The sequence below is a fragment of the Ovis aries genome, chromosome X (genome assembly GCF_016772045.2).
Source record: "Ovis aries strain OAR_USU_Benz2616 breed Rambouillet chromosome X, ARS-UI_Ramb_v3.0, whole genome shotgun sequence".
NCBI lineage: Eukaryota > Metazoa > Chordata > Mammalia > Artiodactyla > Bovidae > Ovis > Ovis aries.
In genome coordinates, this window is record NC_056080.1 from 63748173 (window position 1) to 63766588 (window position 18416).

The 18416-nt window shown below is 37.1% G+C and overlaps 1 protein-coding gene across 1 annotated transcript; it reads left to right on the forward strand.

The window, feature by feature from the left end:
* Positions 1 to 14212: 14212 nt before the first annotated feature.
* LOC101102537 (large ribosomal subunit protein eL33-like) lies at positions 14213 to 14637 on the forward strand. Its single transcript, XM_042242448.2, has one exon. It carries the CDS (start codon positions 14268 to 14270, stop codon positions 14598 to 14600), a length of 333 nt encoding a protein of 110 aa, XP_042098382.1. The 5' UTR covers positions 14213 to 14267; the 3' UTR covers positions 14601 to 14637.
* Positions 14638 to 18416: the final 3779 nt, after the last annotated feature.

Consider the following 18416-nt stretch of genomic DNA (forward strand, 5'->3'; position numbering starts at 1 on the left):
CAGGGAAGCCCAGTATGACCATTTTAACAATGTTAATACTTCCAGACCATGAAAACGGGGTATCTTTCCATTTCTTTGCATCATTTTCAATTCCTTTCATCTGTATTTTATCGTTTTCAGAGTATAGGTCTTTCACCTCCTCTAAGTTTACTCCTAGATGTTTTATTCTTTTTGATGCAATTTTAAGTAGGACTGTTTTCTTGCTTTCTCTTGCTGATAGTTCACTACAAATGTATATAAAAGCAACAGGTTTCTGTCTACTAATCTTGTATCCTGCAACTTTACTGAATTCATTGATTAGTTCTAGTAGTTTTCTGATGGAGACTTTAGGGTCTTCTATATTTAGTATCATGTCATCTGTAAATAGTGAGTTTTACTTCTTCCCTTCCAATTTAGATTCATTTTATCTCTTTGTCTTGTCTGATTGCTGTGGCCAGGGCTTCTAATACTATGGTAAATATATGCAGTAAGAGTAGGCATCCTTATCTTGTTCCTAATTTAAGAGAAAACGCTTTTAGCTTTTCACTATTGAGTATGGTGCTAGCTGTGGGTTTGTCATATATGGCCTTTATTATGTTGAGATTTGTTCCCTCTATATCCACTTTGATGAGAGTTTTTATTATGAATGAATGTTGAATTTTGTCAAATGCTTTTTCTGCATCTAATGAGATGAGCATGTAATTTTTATCCTTCCTTTTGTTAATGAGGTGTATTACATTGATTTGTGAATGTTGAACCATCCTTGCATCCCTAGAATAGATCCCATTTGTTCATGTTGTATGATCCTTTTCATATATTGTTGAATTCAGTCTGCTATTATTTTGCTGATAATTTTTGTATCTAAATTCATCAGAGATACTGGCATGTAATCTCTTCTATTGTACTGTTTCTGTCTAGTTTTGGTATCAGGGTAATGATGGCCTTGTAGAATGAATTTGGGAGTGTTCCCTCCTTTTCAATTTTTTGGAATCGTTGGAGAAGGATAGTATTCTTTATATGTTTGGTAGAAATCCCCTGTGAAGCTCTCCAGTATTGGACTTATGTTTTCTGGGAGTTATTTAAATTACTAATTGCACTTTCAGATGTTCAAGCTGGTTTTAGAAATGGCAGAGGAACCAGAGGTCAAATTGCCAACATCCACCGGATCATCAAAAAAGCAAGAGAGTTCCAGAAAAACATCTATTTTTGCTTTGTTGACTATGCCAAAGCCTTTGACTGTGTGGATCACAATAAACTGTGGAAGATTCTGAAAGAGATGGGAATACCAGACCATCTGACCTGCCTTTTGAGAAACCTGTATGCAGGTCAGGAAGCAACAGTTAGAACTGGATATGGAACAACAAACTGGTTCCAAATAGAAAAAGAAGTATGTCAAGGCTGTATATTGTCACCCTGCTTATTTAACTTCTATGCAGAGTACATCATGAGAAACACTGGGCTGGAAGAAGCACAAGCTGGAATCAAGATTGCCAGGAGAAATATCAATAACCTCAGATATGCAGATGACATCACCCTTATGACAGAAAGTAAAAAAGAACTAAAGAGCTTCTTGATGAAAGTGAAAGAGGAGAGTGAAAAAGTTGGCTTAAAGCTCAACATTCAGAAAACTAAGATCATGGCATCCAGTCCCATCACTTCATGGCAAATAGATGGGAAAACAGTGGAAACAGTGTCAGACTTTATTTTTCTGGGCTCAAAATCACTACAGATGGTGATTGCAGCCATGAAATTAAAAGATGCTTAGTCCTTGGAAGGAAAGTTATGACCAACCTAGACAGCATATTGAAAAGCAGAAACATTACTTTGTCAACAAAGGTCCGTCTATTCACGGCTATGGTTTTTCCAGTGGTCATGTATGGATGTGAGAGTTGGACTATAAAGAAAACTGAGCACTGAAGAATTGATGCTTTTGAACTGTGATGTTGGAGAAGACTCTTGAGAGTCCCTTGGACTCCAAAGAGATCCAACCAGTCCATCCTAAAGGAGATCAGTCCTGGGTGTTCATTGGTAGGACTGATGTTGAAGCTGAAACTCAAGTACTTTGGCCACCTGATGCAAAGGGCTGACTCATTGGAAAAGACCCTGATACTGGGAAAGATTGAGGGCAGGAGGAGAAGGGGATGACAGAGGATGAGATGGTTGGATGGCATCTCTGACTCAATGGACATGGGTTTGGGTGAACTCCGGGAGTTGGTGATGGGCAGGGAGGCCTGGCGTGCTTCAGTTCATGGGGTCGCAAAGAGTCGGACACAACTGAGCGACTGAACTGAACTGAATTCAGTTAGTACACTGTATACTCTCCTCAGCAACAATAGCCCTTGTCCTAGCGGAGAGCTGTGCTGGAGCAAGAGAGGCCATAATGGGTTCTTGGTGTGGGCCAGGGCACACATCGTGATACTGGTCAGAGTCCCAGGCAGTTTCTATCAGCTTCCTCTGCCATGTTTTGAGAGTACGCAAGTGTGTGCCTGCTCTTCAGGGGCACAGTCATGGTTTCTTATAACTCTATTAGTGCCATTAGTTTTCATACCAGCTAAGAGGATTTGTCTTCCCAGTATTGGACCCTAATATGTGCTTTGAGCTGTTCACTCCCTAGGAAGGGTCTCTAAGTTCGGTGTGCAGGTTCTGATCAGATTGCTGCTTCTCCCTCTCTACCAAATTCATTTGGATCTTTCTTTACAGCTTTGGTTACAGAAGAGTCTTTCTGTCTTTCTCTAGTTTGTTTTCGGTGAGAATTGCTCCACCCATATATATATTTTTGATGTATTTATAGGGGTAGGTAAGATCAACATCCTCAAACTTCACCATTTTGATCTCTTCCCCCAAAAGACAATAATCTTAGAGAAGTTTTCCAAATCTTAGGACTTCCCTGGCAGTACAGTGGATAAGAATCTGCCTCCCAATGCAGGGGCTGCTGCTGCTGCTGCTGCTAAGTCGCTTCAGTTGCGTCCGACTCTGCGACCCCAGAGACGGCAGCCCACGAGGCACCACCGTCCCTGGGATTCTCCAGGCAAGAACACTGGAGTGGGTTGCCATTGGACACAGGTTCAATCCCTGGTCCAGGAAGATTCCACATGCCACAGAGCAACTAAGCCTGTGCTTCACAGCTACTGAGTCCATGCTCTAGAGCCCATGAGCCGTTTACTGCTGAGCCCCTGTGTCACAACTACTGAAGCCTGCTCACTCTAGGGCCCATGAGCCACAACTACTGAAGCCCATGCTCCCTAGAGCCTGGAAGTCACAATTACCGAGCCTGAGAGCAACTACCAAAGCCCATGCACCTAGAGCCTGTCTTCAACAACAAGAGAAGCCACAACAGTGAGAAGCCCATACACTGCAACTAGAGAGTAGCCCCCACTCTCCTCAACTAGAGAAAGCCCATGAGCAACAATGAAGATCCAGTGCAACCAAAACTATAAATAAATAAATAATGTTTAAAAGAATTTTTATAAATCTTGAAAAGTTATTAAGAGACTAAAAATAATCTTTTTCTAAAAGAAGGAACATAGTATTTTGTGTCACACAGGCCAGGATTCAAATCCTTGCTCTGTCACTTATTTGCATGATCCCCTGGAGAAGGGATAGGCTACCCACTCCAGTATTCTTGGGCCTCCCTTGTGGCTCAGCTGGTAAAGAATCTGCCTGCAATGCAAAAGACCTGGGTTCAATCCCTGGGTGGGGAAGATCCCCTGGAGAAGGGAAAAGCTACCCACTCCAGTATTCTGGCCTGGAGATTTCCATGAACTGTACAGTCCATGGGGTCGCAAACAGTCAGACACGACTGAGAGACTCTCCTTTCACTTTCAGGCAAGTGGCTTAGCTTTTCTCAGCTTCAATTTCTTCATGTTGTAAAGATAATACTACTTAGTTCTCTAGTTATACACACATACTCACCCCTCCCTAACTTACAAAGAGCTTTTACAAATCATTACAAATCAACAGGAAAATGATGAACACCCCAAGAGAAAAATGGGCAAAATATAAGAATTTATTAAAAATTATATATAGATAATAAATATAGTTTGTGGAAAAATGTTCAATCTCACCACTAGTCAAAGACATGCCAATAAAACTGAAATATAATTTTTAATCTATGAGAGACTGACAAGGAATAAAAACATTGATAAAATCCAGTGTTGATGAAAGTATGGGAAAATGTACTATTGGTGATAATACAACCTGGTATAACATTTCTATAAAGCATTCGATAATATCCATTAAAACTGACCTAGAAAGTTCTACACTGAAAACTATAAAACATAAGAAAAATTTAAAGGCCTAAATAAATGGACATGCCATGTTCTTAGATTGAAAGATGCAATATTGTTAAGGTGTCAAACCTCTCTAAACTCATCTATAGACTCAATAAAATTGTCATCATAACGCCATCACGTTTTAAAATAGAAATTGGCAAGCTGATTTTTAGATGTACATGGAAATGCAAAGGACCTACAATATCCAAAGGAATTTCAAAAAAGATTAACAAAGTTGGTAGATCTATATTCCTGACTTTAAGACTTACTACAAAGAAAGTTACAGTATTTGATAGACAAATAGGTCAATGGAACAGAATAGAGAGTTCTATACATGCAAAGTAATTTGATTTTTGACAAAGCAATATTGGCTTGAGGAAAGGAAAAGTCTTTCAAACAAATGGTGCTGGAAAAACTGGCCATCAATACAGAGAAAATAAACCTCAACCCCAATCCTACATCATTCATAAAAACTAACTGAATGTCAATTATACCTCAATAAAGCTGAAATTTTTAGAAAACCAATTGAAGATAGATTGTGGAACCAGTCATAAAATACAATTTTTAAAACTATAAAGTTTCTAGAAGAAAACTCAGGAAGGGATCTTTGAGACTTGAGGATAGACAAAGCTTTCTTAGAAAGAACACAAAGCAATATTCATATAAAAGAAAAATTATAAATTAGATTTCACCAAATTTAAAAAAAAAAGAAACCTGTTCATCAAAAATCACCACTAAGAAAATGAATAGGCAAGTGACAGACTAGGAGAAAATATTTGTAAAACATATACCTGACAAAGAACTTGTAACCAGAGTATTAACGAACTCCTATCTTAGAAGACTATGTCAAAAGATATAGAATGTGTTGCAAGCCACAATCTAGGAGGAAGATAAATGCCATGGTTGTTTACTGGATGGTCTGTGGTCACAGCAACCAGACCTGTATGTAGAACAAGAGGAAGTGCCTTCCCCACAGTCTTAACAGGAGCTAAAGGAACCACTTCCACAGGCTTGGCATGAGTATACTCGTTTTCCTACCTCCCTGCCAGCAATAGCTATAAAAACTTCATTTGTATGCATAGATACATGGGAAATCTCTGCCCCTTCCCCTCAATTTTGTTGTGAACCTAAAAATTTCCCCCCAAAAAAGTCTTTATTAAAAAATACAGAAAAAAAGAACTCATGCTTAGTCGCCAAGTCTTGCCCAACTCTTTGCAACCCCATGGACTATAGCCCACCAGGCTCCTCTGTCCATGGGATTCTTCAGGCAAGAATATTAGAGTGGATTGCCCAATTCAATAATTTAAAAAGGCAAACAATCTAGTTTGGAAAATGGAGAAAATATTTGAATAGACACTTCACAAAGAAAAATGTATAAATAGTCAATAAGCAAGTGAAAAAGTGCTTGACATTACTAGTTATCAGAGAAATCCATATTAAAACTACAATGGATGCTACTACACAGCAAAATGCCTAAAATTTAAAAGACCAACCATATCAAATGTTGGAGAAGATATAGAACAAGTGGAATTCTTATACATTATTAATATGAATATAAAATGGTACAACCATTTACAAGAACTGTTTTGAAGTATCTTATAAATTTAAATATATATCCATCCTACAGTCTAGAAATGCCACTTCTATCTAGATACTTACCAAAAAAACCCTCCAAAAGACAAAGCAACAAAAGTATATGTTTATGAAAATACTTTAGTCATAATAGCTAAAAAAAACATAAACAATCCAAATGTTCATCAATAATAGAAAGGACAGACTGGTATATTCACACACTGGGATATCACCCAATAATGAAAAGGAGAAAACTTGATATGCACAATTAACATGGGAAAATCTCAGAAACATTATGCTGAGCAAAAGAAGCATTACATATAAACTGTTCCTTACAAGCTATAGATTTTGAAGCAAATGTTGGTTAATAAATGCATTAACAAGTAATACATTTTACTAAGGAGAGAACCAGACAATTACACAAAGATTCATGGGTAAGAGTGTTCATCACAGGTGCTTATAATAGCAAGAAAACCTGAAAACAACCTAAATGTCCATTAAGAGAAAATTAAATAAAATTATATTATATCCACAAATTAGAATACTACACAGTCATTTAAAATTATGGTATAACGTATATTCATTGACACAGAAAAAAATTCAGAACATGCTACTGAGTGCAAACAAAATGGATTATAAACAACTCTCCTTGGAAAGGATATAAAATGATTGATAATACCCAATATTGACAAGTACGTGGGAAAAACATACCTTCATATTCTCTTGGTAAAGGGTGTAAAATGGTAGACTCTGACTATAATTAAAATTCTAAGTGTGCATACCTTTTCACATAGCAATACATTTGTAAAACTTCATCCTATATACTCACATGGGCACATAGATACATGTACAAAGAATGTTTGTAATAGTCAAACATTATAACAACCCAAACATCTATCAGTGGATTTGGCTAAATAAAATGATAGTCCATATACACAATGGGACACTATACAGCTATTAAAATTAATTAGTTGGCATTGAAGTCAGAAAGTATAATGGTAGTTACCACAGGCTGGGGGTGGAGGGAAAAGAAAAAAATATTTTTTTTTTTGTATCAAAGGGTACAAACTTTCAGTTATAAGATAAATAAGTTCTGGAAACCTAATACATGCATGGTGACTATAGTTAAAAACAATGTATTATATAGCTAAGAGAGTAGACCTCTAGTGTTCACACTACACACACCAAAAAATGGTAACTATGGGAGTTATGTTAATTAGTTAGGTTGTGGTAATCTTATCACAATGTGTACATATATGAAAGCATCACATTTTACACCTTCAGTTCAGTTCAGTTGCTCAGTCGTGTCCAACTCTTTGCGACCCCATGAATCATAGCACGCCAGGCCTCCCTGTCCATCACCATCTCCCAGAGTTCACTCAAACTCACGTCCATTGAGTCAGTGATGCCATCCAGCTACCTCATCCTCTGTCGTCCCCTTCTCCTCCTGCCCCCAATTCCTCCCAGCATCAGAGTCTTTTCCAATGAGTCAACTCTTCGCATGAGGTGGCCAAAGTACTGGAGTTTCAGCTTCAGCATCATTCCTTCCAAAGAACACCCAGGACTGATCTCCTTCAGAATGGACTGGTTGGATCTCCTTGCAGTCCAAGGGACTCTCAAGAGTCTTCTCCAACACCACACTTCAAAAGCATCAATTCTTCAGCGCTCAGCTTTCTTCACAGTCCAACTCTCACATTCATACATGACTACTGGAAAAACCATAGCCTTGACTAGACTCACCTTTGTTGGCAAAGTAATGTCTCTGCTTTTCAATACACTGTCTAGGTTGGTCATAACTTTTCTTCCAAGGAGTAAGTGTCTTTTAATTTCATAGCTGCAATCACCATCTGCAGTGATTTTGGAGCCCCCAAAAATAAAGTCAGCCACTGTTTCCACTGTTTCTCCATCTATTTCCCATGAAGTGATAGGACCAGATGCCATGATCTTAGTTTTCTGAATGTTGAGCTTTACACCTTAAATATATATAATCTTTAAATATATATACATATATATAATTCTTAGTTATCTAAATAAATAAATAAAAATATTTTAAATGAATGAGCTAAGACTCCAAATAGGCAAAATAATCTTGAGAAAGAAGAACACAGTATCACACTCCCCAATTACAAACTATACTACAAAGCTACAGTCATCAGAACAGTGTTACTGGCATAAAAACACATATATAGATCAACGGAACAGAGTGCAGAGATCCAAAATAAACCCATGCTTCTACGGTCAATTGACCATATGACCAATCTATGACAAAGGAGACAAGAATACACAATGGAGAAAGGGCAGTCTCTTCTATAAATAGTGCTAGGGAAGCTGCACAGCTACATGTAAAAGAATAAAATTAGAACATTCTCAGTCTTCTCTGGTGGTACAGTGGATAGGAATCCACCTGCCAATGCAGGGGAAATGGGTTTGCTCCCTGGTCTAGGAAGATTCTACATGCCACAGAGCAACTAAGCTACTGTGGGCCATACCTACTGAAGCCTGCATGCTCTAGAGCTTGCAAGCTGCAACTACTGAGCCTATCTGTTGCAACTACTGAAGCCCGTGTGCCTGGAGCCTGTGCTGAGCAACAGAGAAGCCACTGCAATAAGAAGCCTGCATACTGCAATGAAGAGCAGGCCGACTCACCACAACTAGAGAAAGCCCATGTGCAGCAATGAAGACTCAGTGCAAGCAAAAAAAAAAAAAAAAAATTAAAGGAACATCCTCCAACACCATATACAAAAATAAACTCCAAATGGATTAAAGCCCTACATTTAAGATTAGATACTATAAATACTCCTAGAGGAAAACTAAGTTCCTTCACATGGGTCTTAGTGATGGTTTTTTGGATTTGACATCAAAACCAAAGGCAATAAAAGCAAAAATAAACATGTGGGACTACATAAACTAAAAAGCTTCTGCACAGCAAAGGAAACCATCAATAAAATTAAGACAACCTAATGAATAGGAGAACATATGTGAAACTCATATACTTGCTAAGAGATTAATATTCAAAATATATAAAGAATTCATACACTCAATAGGTACACTCAATAGTGTGTACACTCAGTCATGCCCAGCTTTTTGCAACTCCATGAACTGTAGCCCACCAGTATCCTCTGTCCATGAGATTTCCCAGGTAAGAATACTGGAGTGGGCTGCTATTTCTTTCTCCAGGGGATCTTCCCAACCCAGGGATTGAACCTGCATCTATTGCATCTCCTGGATTGGCAGGCAGATTTTTTACCAACAGTGCCACCTGGGAAGCCCACACTCAATAGTAACAAACAAAAATCTGATTTAAAAATGAGCAGAAGAGCTGAATAGACGTTTTTCCAAAAACATTCAAATGGCCAACAGGTACCTGAAAAATGAAACATCAATAATCATCAGGGAAATGCAAATCAAAATCACACAATGTCACCACACACCTGTTAGAATGCATGCTAAGTCACTTCAGTCATGTCCGAAACTTTGCAACCCCATGGACTGTAGCCCGCCAGGTTCCTCTGTCCATAGAATCCTTCAGGGTGAGAATACTAGAGTGGGTTACCATTTCCTCCTCCAGGGGATCTTCCCAACTCAGGGATGGAGCCAGGTGTCTTATGGCTCCTGCACTGGCAGGCAGGTTCTTTAGCACTAGCACTACCTGGGAAGCCCCCTGTTAGAATGGCTATTATCAAAAAGACAAGAAATAACAAATGTTGGTAAGGATGTGGAGAACAGGGAACCCTTGTGTGCATCACTGGTGGGAATGTAAATTCGTGCAGCCAGTAGGGAAAATAGTTCAGAGATTTCCTCAAAAAATTAAAAATGGAACTACCATATGATCCAGCAATTCCACTGTTTGTATTTATCTGAAGATAATGAAAACACTAACTCAAAAAGGTATATGCACCCCCATATTCAGTGGAGCATTATTACAATAGTCAAGATACGGAAACAACCTAAATGTCCATGAATGATGTGGAACAAGCCTGTCTGTATATCTGATAGTTCTCTCTTGTTTTGTTTTTCCTTACCAGTATCCTACCTCACGTTTGCCCCTGTGATGGCTATATTGCTAGCAAGCACACCTGTGGTTGTAAAAATAGTAGAGCAAAAGAGAAAAAAACTTGGTTATTGATATACAAGATTTGTGTATGTCTTTTAAACATACATAATTTCCACCTTACATGGAATAATCAGGAAAAGTGTAAAAACTCAAAAGTTAAATAAAAAATTTATGAGTTAAAAAAATAAATGTTCATCAATGGATAAATAAAGATGATGTGGTAAATATACACAATAGAATATTATTCAGCCACAAAAAAATGAAATTTTACCATCTGTGACAACATGGATGGACCCTGAAGGCATTATGCTAAGGGAAATAAGTCAGAAAAAAAAATACCATATGATCTCACTTGTATGTAAAATCTAAAAACAAACAAACAAAAAAACAAGACAAATCAAGCTCATAGATATGAGAGAACAAATTAGTGGTTGCCAGAGGTGGGAGGCAATATGGGAGAAGGGATCATGGGGATATAATATAAAGCATGGTGACTGTAATTAATAATACTGTATTATATAGTTGAAAATTTCTGAGAGTAAATTTTTTAACATAATCAACAAAGACACACTGTATCACACAAGGAACTATACTCAATACTCTACAATAACCTTTATGGGAAAGGAATCTGAAAAAGAATAAATGAATATATATAACTAAATCACTTTGTTGTACACAAGAAACTAATACAATATTATAAATCAACTATACTCCAATAAAAACTACTTTTTAAAAAAGGAGAGTAAATCTTAGTTCTCAACACAAGAAAAAGAAGTTCATAACTATCTATAGTGATGGATGTTAACTAGACTTATTTTGGTGATCATTTCACAATATGAAATTCAATAACTGATATTGAATCATTATATTGTATACCTGAAACTATATGTTCATTTACACCTCAGAAAATTGTTTGAATTTTAAAAAATGAATGCATTGATGCTGTATGTGTAAAATGACCGAAATGTCCAAAGTAGATTATGCAAAAAGGAAACACAGAATGGTATATAAAATATAACATGTGCCCATTATTATAAAAATATGAAAGTATGTGTATAGATGAAACTCTGGAAGACCTACACTAAATTCTTAACAGAGGTTACCTCAGAGTGATAGAACTACCAGATAGAACTCTCTAGACTGTAGGTTTATGTTATTAAGCCATTCTTTTATAATACATATTATTTTAAAATAATAAGAACACCTTTTGAAAAATAAAGTGAAGGATGGACTTCCCTGGTGGCTCAGTGGATGGGAATTCTCCTGCCAATACAGGGAACACAGGTTTGATCCCTGGTCTGGGAAGATTCCACATGTTGCAGAGCAACTAAGTCTGTGTGCTGCAACTACTGAGCTCATGCACCTAGAGCCCGTGCTCCACAAAAAGAGAAGCCACCACAATGAAAACCCAGTATATCGCAATGGGAAGCCCATATATCACAATGAAGAATAGCCCCTGCTTGCCACAACTAGAGAAAGCCCGAGCCAGCAAGAAATCCAGTGCGACCAAAAATTAATTAATTCAAAAAAAGAAAGTGAAGGGGTTATGGATTTGAAGGGAAATGACAAAAGGATTAAGGTAGTGAGAAACCAAAGTAGAGGACAAAGACTGCAATAATGGAATTTTACATTTTCAGTAGAGTAATTCTGGGAAATGGCCAAATCCAGGAGCAGGCAGAGAGATTTTTGTCGCAGAAGTGGACGCAGTATCAGGGTCTTTTCTAATGAGTTGGTGCTTCGCATCAGGAGGCCAAAAGATTGGAGCTTTAGCTTCATAGCATCAGTCCTTCCAATGAATATTTAAGGTTGATTCCTTTAGGATTGACTGGTTTGATCTCCGTGCTGTCCAAGGGACTCTCAAGAGTCTTCAGCACCACAGTTTGAAGGCTTCAATTCTTTGGCACTTATCCTTTTTTACTGTCCAGTTCTCACATCCACACATGACTACTGGAAAAACCATAGCTTTGACTATACAACCTTTGTAGGCAAAGTGATGTCTCTGCTTTTTAATACACTGTCTAGGTTTGTCATAGCCTTTCTTCCAAGGAGCAAACATCTTTTAATTTCATGGCTGCAGTTGCCATCTGCAGTGATTTTGGAACCCAAGAAAATAAAGTCTCTTACCATTTCCATTGTTTCTCTATCTACTTGCCATGAAGTGATGGGACCAGATGCCATGATCTTAGTTTTTTTGAATGTTGTGTTTTAAGCCAGCTTTTTCATTCTCTTCTTTCATCTTCATCAAAAGGCTCTTTAGCTCCTCTTCACTTTCTGCCATAGGGTGGTGTCACCTGCATATCTGAGGTTATTGATGTTTCTCCCAGCAATCTTGATTCCAACTTGTGCTTCATCCAGCCTGGCAGTTTGCATGATGCACTCTGCATATAAGTTAAATAAGCAGGATGACAATATACAGCCTCGATGTACTCCTTTCCCAATTTGGAACCAGTCCTTGTTCCTTGTCTGGTTCTAACTATTGCTTCTTGATATGCATGCAGATTTCTCAGGAGGCAGGTAAGGTGGTCTGGTTTTACCATCTCTTGAGTCTCCTTCATTGGCAGATGTGTTCTTTACCACTAGCATCACCTGGGAAGCCTTGCTAGCATGTGAAATGAGTGCAGTTGTGTGGTAGTTTGAACATTCTTTGGCATTGCCCTTCTTTGGGACTGGAATGAAAACCAACCTTTTCTAGTGATCCCATAAGAGACTGAGCCAGACTTCCCTGTTTGTGTTGACAAGTCTTCAGCAAAGACAAATAGTCCACAGTTTGTTGTGATCCACACAAAGGCTTTAGCATAGTCAATGAAGCAGAAGTAGATAGATGTTTTTCTGGAATTCTGCTTTTTCTATGATCCAATGGATGTTGGCGATTTGATCTCTGGTTCCTCTGCCTTTTCTAAATCCAGCTTGAACATCTGGGAGTTCTCAGTTCATGTACTGTTGAAGCCTAGCTTGGAGAATTTTGAGCATTACTTTGCTAGCATGTGAAATGAGTGAGTGTGAAACTTTCAATTGATATACTGAACTTCATCAAAATTATGAACTTCTGCTCTTCAAAAGATACTCGTAAGAGAAAGAAATGACAAGCTACAGACTGAGAGGAAATGTCTGCATATCTGATAAAGGACTTGTACTCAAAATATAAGAACTCTCCAAACTCAATAATGAGAAAATAAATAATCCAATTTTTTAATAGGCAAAAGATTTGAACAGACATTATACCAAAGATGGTCAATACATTAAGTCAAATACAAATTAAATACAAATTAAAACCACCACTTAATAGAACTAAAAAAAAAAATTGACACTACCAAGTGCTGAGGAACTAGAACTAACTGGAACTCTCATACATTATTGAAAGGAATACAAAATTGTATAACCAATTTGGAAAACAGTTTGGCAGTTCTTATAAAGTTAAACATACATTGACTACACAACCTAGCAGTCCCATTCCTATGCATTCACTCAAGCAAAATGAAAATATGTGTTCACACTAAAACCTGATGCTAATGTTAACAGTGACTGCATTTGTAATCACAAAACACCAGAAACAACCCAAATGTCCCTCAACTGGGGAATGGAAAAACAAACTGTGACACATCCATACACTGAAATCTATTTAGCAAAATAAGAAGGAACAAAGTACTGGTACAAGCAACGACATGGAAACATTTTAAAGGTTGTGCATGGATTGGAAAAAGCCAATTTCAAAAGGCTATATGCTGTATAATTTCATATATATATATATATATATATATATATATAATTTTTTTTAGCCATCCTGTACAGCATGCAGGATTTTAGTTCCCCCCAACCTGTGCCTCCTGGAAGATCAGAGTCTTAACCATTGAACCACCAGGGAAGTCCCTGTTTGATTTAATTTATATGACAGTTTTGAAAACACAAAACTACAATGACAGAAAATAGGTAGTGAGTACTAGGAAGTAGGGAGGAGTTGACCATAATGGAGAACTGGGGAATTTTTTGAAGTGATGGGTCTATTCTGTATCTTGATTATTATGGTTGTTACACAACTATAATGCATTTGTCAAAACATGTAGAAATGTACACTAAAAGGACTGAATTTTACTATACATAATTATACCTTAAAAAATGAAAACATAATCCTAGCACACACATGCATACACACACATACACACTTAGAAATGTATGAGAACAAAGGATCAAGGAGATTTGGAGGGTGATGGACATGTTCATTGTAGTGATAGTTTAATGGGCATGTACATATGTCAAAACTCATCAAACTACATTTTTTATGTACAGTTTACTGTACATTGATCATACCTCAATAAAGCTTTTATAAAAAGGAGGAAGAGCTCTTTCAGCCATCTTGGACCCTGTGCAGGCCTGCTGGGAACGGGACTTCTAAAATGACAAATATGTCTGGAAGGCTGTGGTCCAAGGCAATTTTTGCTGGCTATAAACGGGGTCTATGGAACCAAAGGGAACACACTGCTCTCCTGAAAATTGAAGGTGTATATGCTCGAGATGAAACTGAATTCTATTTAGGCAAGAGATGTGCTTATGTGTACAAAGCAAAGAACAACACAGTAACTCCTGGTGGAAAACCTAACAAAACCAGAGTAATCTGGGGAAAGATCACTCGAGCTCATGGAAACAGTGGCATGGTTCGTGCTAAATTCCAAAGCAACCTTCCTGCTAAGGCCATTGGACACAGAATTCGTGTGATGCCGTACCCTTAGAGAATTTAAACTTCTTGAAAATAAATAAAAGTGTGGATTTGTAAAAAAAAAATAAATAAAAATAAAAAGGAGGAAGAAACATGAGGGGACTTCCTTGGTGGTCCAGTGGCTGGGACTCTATGCTCCCAATGACGGGGGTCTGGGTTCAATCCCTGGTCAGGGAACTTGATCCTGCATGCCCCAACTAAAGATCCCGCATGCTGCAGCGAAACTGAGGGTCCCATGTGCCACAGCTAAGACTCAACACAGCCAAATAAATTAATTAATTTAAAAAAAAGACATGAGAAGAAAATATAAGTGAGTATATTTAAAACCTTGGAGTAGGGACAGCCTTCTTAAACAGATGAAAAACAAAAAGCCATAATGGAAAAGAATGATGCATTTGACTACATCAAAATTTAAAGTTTCTATTTTAAAGAGATAAAAAATAAATACAAAAGAAGGGTAGATTGGGGAAGTGTTTGTAACATATATAGAAGACAGATAATTAATATCTAAAAAATAGAGAACTACAAATCAATGAGAAAAAACAACCCAATAGAAACATAAGCAAAAGATATAATAAGCAAATAAGAAGAGAGGAAATGCAAATAATAAACATATGAAAGGAATATATATAACTTGGCTAATAATCAGAGAACTACAAATCAAAACATCACCTTTTGCCTTACAGATTTAAAAAAATTATTTTAATTCTTTGGTTGTGCTGGGCCTTCACTGCTGCATGTGGGCTTTCTCTAGTTGAGACGAGCAGAGGTTATTCTTCGTTGAGGTGTGCAGGCTTCTCATTGAGGAGGCCTCTCTTGTGGGGTATCACAGGCTCTAGGCACACAGGCTTCAGTATTTGTGGTGCAGGGGCTTAGTGGCTCTGCAGCATGTGGAATCTTCCCAGACCAGGGATTGAATTCATGTCCCCTGCACTGGCAAGCAGATTCTTATCCACTGTACCACCAGGGAATTCCCTGTCTTACAGATTTTTAAGTTTAAAAAGATTGATATCAATTGTTGGCAGAGGTATGGGGAAATATGTGCTTTCACACATTGTTGTTGGAAATATTCAGTCTTTTGGTGAGCAATACTGTACTATCTATTAAAATGTAAAATGTGCATACCCTTCAACTCAGTAATTCTATTCATTACCTATCATGTAGAAGCATTTGCATATATCCACAAAAAAAAAAGGTAATGAGGGGGGATAAATCAGGAATTGGAATTAACATATATACACTACCATATACAAAATAAACAAAGACCCACTATATAGCACAGGGAACTCTACTGAATATCTTGTAATAACCTATAATGGAAAAGAATCTAAAAAAGAATACACACACACACATATGTGTATATAACTGAATCATTTTGCTGTATACTTGAAACTAACATAATATTATAGGTCAACCATATTTCAATAAAAATATTTTAAGCCTGAAAAATATAATGTTTTTTAAAAATGCAATATGCTTTGAACCAATAGCAGTTCTAGGAAATAGTTGTAAAAAATAATCAGAAATGAAAAAAAAAGACCAACATACCAGGTATTTATTACAGTATTATTTATAATAACAAAAAATTCCAGTGTATATTAATAGGAGAACATGAGATAAATTTTAGACATTGCTTAGAAAAGACTGACATCCACATAATGACATGTTAATTGTATTGCTATGATTTATTACTTGTATTTTCTCATTTTCTACAATAATGTTATACTTTCATAATAAGAAAACAATTAAAAAATTTTCATAGTAAAACTTTTTAAAAAGAGTTAATAGGAAAAAACCAAAACCTAGAAACTATCTCAGTGATCCTTAAACTATAGTGTTACATATTGGTACGTAACACTTGTAATTTCTGTAATATTATACATCAATTATATTTCAATTTAAAAAATGAAAACAATTGTTAAATGGTAAATTTTATGTTATGCTTATTTTATTACAGTTAAAAAAGGGAAGTGGGAAATGGTATATGCATACTATAGAATATGATACAGCATGTCTTATGTAAGAAACACTGATTTAACCTCATTCTCTTAGGTATATTGCCAAATAAAAAAGCAAGCTGTGGAACAATGTAGAGTATATCACTTATATAGGGAAAAATAAACAAAATATATATATTGGTATTTTTAAATACACAGAAGATGATCTGGAAGAACAAACACCAAACTGGTAACACCAGTTTCCTCTGGGACAGGGACCTACATTGGAGAGGCTGAAAAAAACTATCCATAATCTTTGACTCAAACAACAAAAATATATTCACGAATTACTTGAAGAATCAAAGCTTCAGAAGTATGTGAACTATAAACTTCCAGATATTCAAGCTGGATTTAGAAAAGGCAGAGGAACCAGAGGTCAAATTGCCAACGGATGTTGGCTCATCAAAAAAGCAACAGAGTTCCAGAAAAACATCTACTTCTGCTTTATTGACTACGCCAAAGTCTTTGACTGTGTGGATCACAACAAACTGTGGAAAATTCTTCAAGAGATGAGAATACCAGACCATCTTACCTGCCTCCTGAGAAACCTGTATGCAGGTCAAGAAGCAACAGTTAGAACCAGACAGGGAACAATGGACTGGTTCCAAATTGGGAAAGGAGTACGTTAAGGCTCCTGCTTATTGTCACCCTGCCTATTTAACTTCTATGCAGAGTACATCATGAGAAATGCCAGGCTGGATGAAGCAGAAGCTGGAATCAAGATTGCCGGGAGAAATATCAATAACCTCAGATATTCAGATGACACCACCCTTATGGCAGAAAGCAAAGAACTAAAGAGCCTCTTGATGAAAGTGAAAGAGGAGAGTGAAAAAGCTGGCTTAAAATTCAACATTCAAAAAAACTAAGATCATGGCATCTGGTTCCATTACTTCAAGGCAAATAGATGGGGAAACAATGGAAACAGTAAGAGACTTTATTTTCTTGGGCTCCAAAATCATTGCAGATGGTGACTGCAGTCATGAAATTAAAAGATGCTTGCTCCTTGGAAGAAAAGCTATGACCAACCTAGAGAGCATATTAAAAGCAGAGACATCACTTTGCCAACAAAGGTCCGTCTAGTCAAAGCTATGGTTTTTCCAGTAGTCATACATGGATATGAGAGTTAGACCATAAAGAAGGCTGAGCAATGAAGAATTGATGTTTTTGAACTGCGGTGTTAGAGAAGACTCTTGAGAGTCCCTTGGACTGCAAGGAGATCCAACCAGTCAATCCTAAAGGAAATGAGTCCTGAATATTCATTGGGAGGACTAATGCTGAAGCTTAATCTCCAATACTTTGGCCACCTGATGTGAAGAACTGACTCACTGGAAAAGACCCTGATGCTGAGAAAGATTGAAGGCAGGAAAAGGGGACGACAGGGGATAAGATGGTTGGATGGCATCACTGACTCGATGGACATGAGTTTGATCAAGCTCTGGCAGTTGGTGATGGACAGGGAGGCCTGGCATGCTGCAGACCATGGGATCACAAAGAAGCGGACGTGACTGAGGGACTGAACTGAACTGAAACTTTTCCACAATTTACTGATTAAAAAAGAGTTTTAAAGAGGATTTTAACTGGCAGGATGAAGGAAAATGCATGATGCCAAGTTCATTTTATAACAACTATACAATGTTGCCTCTATACGTCAAATATCTCCTAGCTTTATTTATGTGCATGGACAATGTGGGGAGGGAGGACAGGAAGTGCTCGGGAAGTTTTTGGACTCATAATATTCCTAAAAGAATTTTTAAAAATAACATTTACATATTTATTACTACTCATAAATAACCATGGAAAAGTACTATTGTTCATCAAGTTATTTTTAAAAA